This window comes from Trachymyrmex cornetzi, unplaced genomic scaffold, assembly GCF_001594075.2.
Source record: "Trachymyrmex cornetzi isolate Tcor2-1 unplaced genomic scaffold, Tcor1.1 scaffold16, whole genome shotgun sequence".
Classification (NCBI taxonomy): domain Eukaryota; kingdom Metazoa; phylum Arthropoda; class Insecta; order Hymenoptera; family Formicidae; genus Trachymyrmex; species Trachymyrmex cornetzi.
The window spans coordinates 7,128,030-7,130,601 of NW_017296201.1; the positions used below are offsets into that span (position 1 = coordinate 7,128,030).

General features: G+C 36.7%; 1 protein-coding gene across 2 annotated transcripts; it reads left to right on the forward strand.

Moving 5' to 3' along the window:
• Window positions 1-2,535, forward strand: LOC108758738 (tetra-peptide repeat homeobox protein 1). Of its 2 annotated transcripts, XM_018503822.1 has the most exons (5): window positions 1-75; window positions 318-502; window positions 1,428-1,641; window positions 1,979-2,108; window positions 2,169-2,535. In XM_018503822.1, the coding sequence occupies exons 1-5, from the start codon at window positions 61-63 to the stop codon at window positions 2,462-2,464; spliced, it is 840 nt and encodes a 279-aa protein (XP_018359324.1). In that variant the 5' UTR covers window positions 1-60; the 3' UTR covers window positions 2,465-2,535. The 2 variants fall into 2 exon arrangements, with proteins under 2 accessions (XP_018359324.1, XP_018359323.1); XM_018503821.1 differs by having other exon boundaries at window positions 1,979-2,535.
• The last annotated feature ends 37 nt before the right edge of the window (window positions 2,536-2,572 follow it).

A 2,572-nucleotide genomic window follows, 5' to 3' on the forward strand; every position in this document is an offset into this window, starting at 1 on the left:
AAATATAAAAGGCTTCTGTTGTTGCAATCTTATGAACAGTTTGTCCACGACTTGAGCACAATGTCGAAGATCTTTGTAAGTAGCCGCACTTACTCATTTAAGTTGTGTAAATCAAAATTAAAGTGTGAATGTAAAATTATAAATTATCTATGATTCTAAACTGATTATTTAATTTTTCTAAAATTAAAACTTCCAAGTACTCTTCATTAAATTCTTCCAATTTTCCTACTAATTTATACAACGCGTTGAATAATTGAATTTTGTAAGACATTAATTTGTCAAAATTTGAATTTCTTTACGTTAGTGCTATATTTCAGCTGTTCCTGACATTATTATGCACTTGTGCATTCGCATCGGTGCTGAAGAACACGAAGCAGCAAAAACGGGGTGTCATCAGTAACGACAGATGGATCGGTCTCCCGAGTCCTTATGGACAACCATGGTCAATCGAACGTAATTCTTGGAAAGGACTCAAACTTCCCGAGGTTAATCTGCACACAGGGTAAAAATAATATACTTATTGAAAATAATAAATAATAAACAAGCTTTATATATAAATATAATTTAGAATAATTTAGAGTATATCTCTCTAAATTGTATTAAAAAAATATAGATGTTTCGTGTTAAGTTTTAATGTTCTAAAATAATTCTGATTAAACAGAATAAAATAATGTATTTATATTGAAAGTAAATGATATAAGGGTGTCCCATTTTAATCGATCATCTCAAACATCTCTTGAACAGTGCATTTTAAGGAAAAATGTTTCAGACAAAAGTTTTGGGACTCTGAGGGGGACATAAAATGGTGCCATTGGTTTGATTTTGGGTGGCGTTGTCAAGATCAGGACAAAGTCACTTTGAATTTTTTAAACGGAACTCCCCATTTTTCATTACGTATTCTTGTAGCTTACCTCGAGAACTTTCCAAAACACTGTAATTAAATTCATTTTCATTAAGTACTTTTCGAGTTATAAGGTTTGCAAGTTATAGCACTGCAGACATTAGCATTACCTTAAGTGTCCGACCGACGGTTAAAATCTCTTGAATGTTCAGAATCACGACCTGGATAACATTTGTCAAGATCAAGACTATTGGAGGTTGTACCTCTTATTTTCATTTTTATGTAGAAATAAATTTTTAGTGCAAAAGTGAAAATAAGAGGAACAATCAAATTGCATACAATTTTTGCGCTAAGTTTTACAGTTATAAAATAAATAACATAAAATATTAGTCAAACGAGAAATTTTATAAATATCATACAGCAATAATAAATATTTTTTGAAGGATCATTTTCTTCTTTACAAATTATATTCCTTCATTCTTAATAATAGACTTAAAAAAAATCATAACATACTTTCTAAAAATCTTAGGATATCTATAAAATGACAATGATGTTAACCATTATATTCACAAATATCGACCGACAGGTTGCATCTACCAAGTGTGTCTTATGGTAGAAGTGGCATTGCCTTAACACCCGGAATTGTGAAAACCGTACCAGTATATTTAACGAAGCATGTAGTGCTGGAGAAGCCAGTGCCAGTTCCGGAGCCGGTAATCATAGAGAAACCGTATCATGTGCCACTACCGATCGAGAAGATTGTTCATAAACCAGTCCCGATTCCCGTCCCGGTACCTCAGGTAACATCCCGTCAATTTTACTTTCTTTCAACAGCACTTTTAACAAAGTCTATTAATAATGACATCTTTTTTTTGTAATGATTTTGTAGAAAACAATATAAAAAATCATGGAAATTCGTTAATATTGAAATTATATTAATAAGCTAATATTCTAAACATAAAATCAATTTATAGTTTATCTTTAGATGCTCAGTAGCCAATAAAATAATTCGTAGAGCATCTAAAAATAAATTTAAAGAAGCCTTCAATGTAAGGCCTGACTATGAATACGGGTATTATTCATCATATTTTTTCTTCTTCTTTTTATTTCTATTGATTTCTATCGGTAAATTTTCAGGCGGTGCCGATCCCTGTGGAGCGTCCAGTGCCAATTCCAGTGAAGCAGCCGATCGCGGTACCCGTGCAGCAGCCGTATCCAGTCCCAGTAAGGCATCCAGTACCCGTCCCGGTTCCGGTGCCGATCCCGGTTCCGGTACAGCCGTTACCATCCCCGTCGCTTCCGCTGCGTTTGTTACCACCCTCGCCGCTTCCGCTGCAACCGTTATCGCCCTCATTGCTTCCACTGATTCCGTTCGGCGATCATCCTGGTGCCATCTATGCGCACGACTACGCACCCGATCATCTTCCCGTCCACCCGTCGCCGGTCGCTGTTCACTTGGACCACGGCGTCCACGGCATCGCTCCCCTTGCCCATGGCATCGGCCATGGGATTGGTCATGTGCTGGAGCACGGTTATGGCCATGGTTACGACTATCACGATGCCCATGCTGATCATCTCGTCCATGGGCATGATCACAAAAAGAGGAAGACTGATAGGAACTGACTCGAGCAGACAGAGGGCGGAGGGCGTTGAAATTATAATGTTGTATATATATATATATATATATAGAGAGAGAGAGAGAGAGAGAGAGAGAGAGAGAGAGAATCAACG

Coding starts and splice junctions, on each gene's coding strand:
- LOC108758738 (XM_018503821.1), top strand. Junction 503..1,427: donor GAGGTTAATCTGCACACAGG/GTAAAAATAATA, acceptor ATCGACCGACAG/GTTGCATCTACCAAGTGTGT. Junction 1,642..1,978: donor TTCCCGTCCCGGTACCTCAG/GTAACATCCCGT, acceptor GTAAATTTTCAG/GCGGTGCCGATCCCTGTGGA.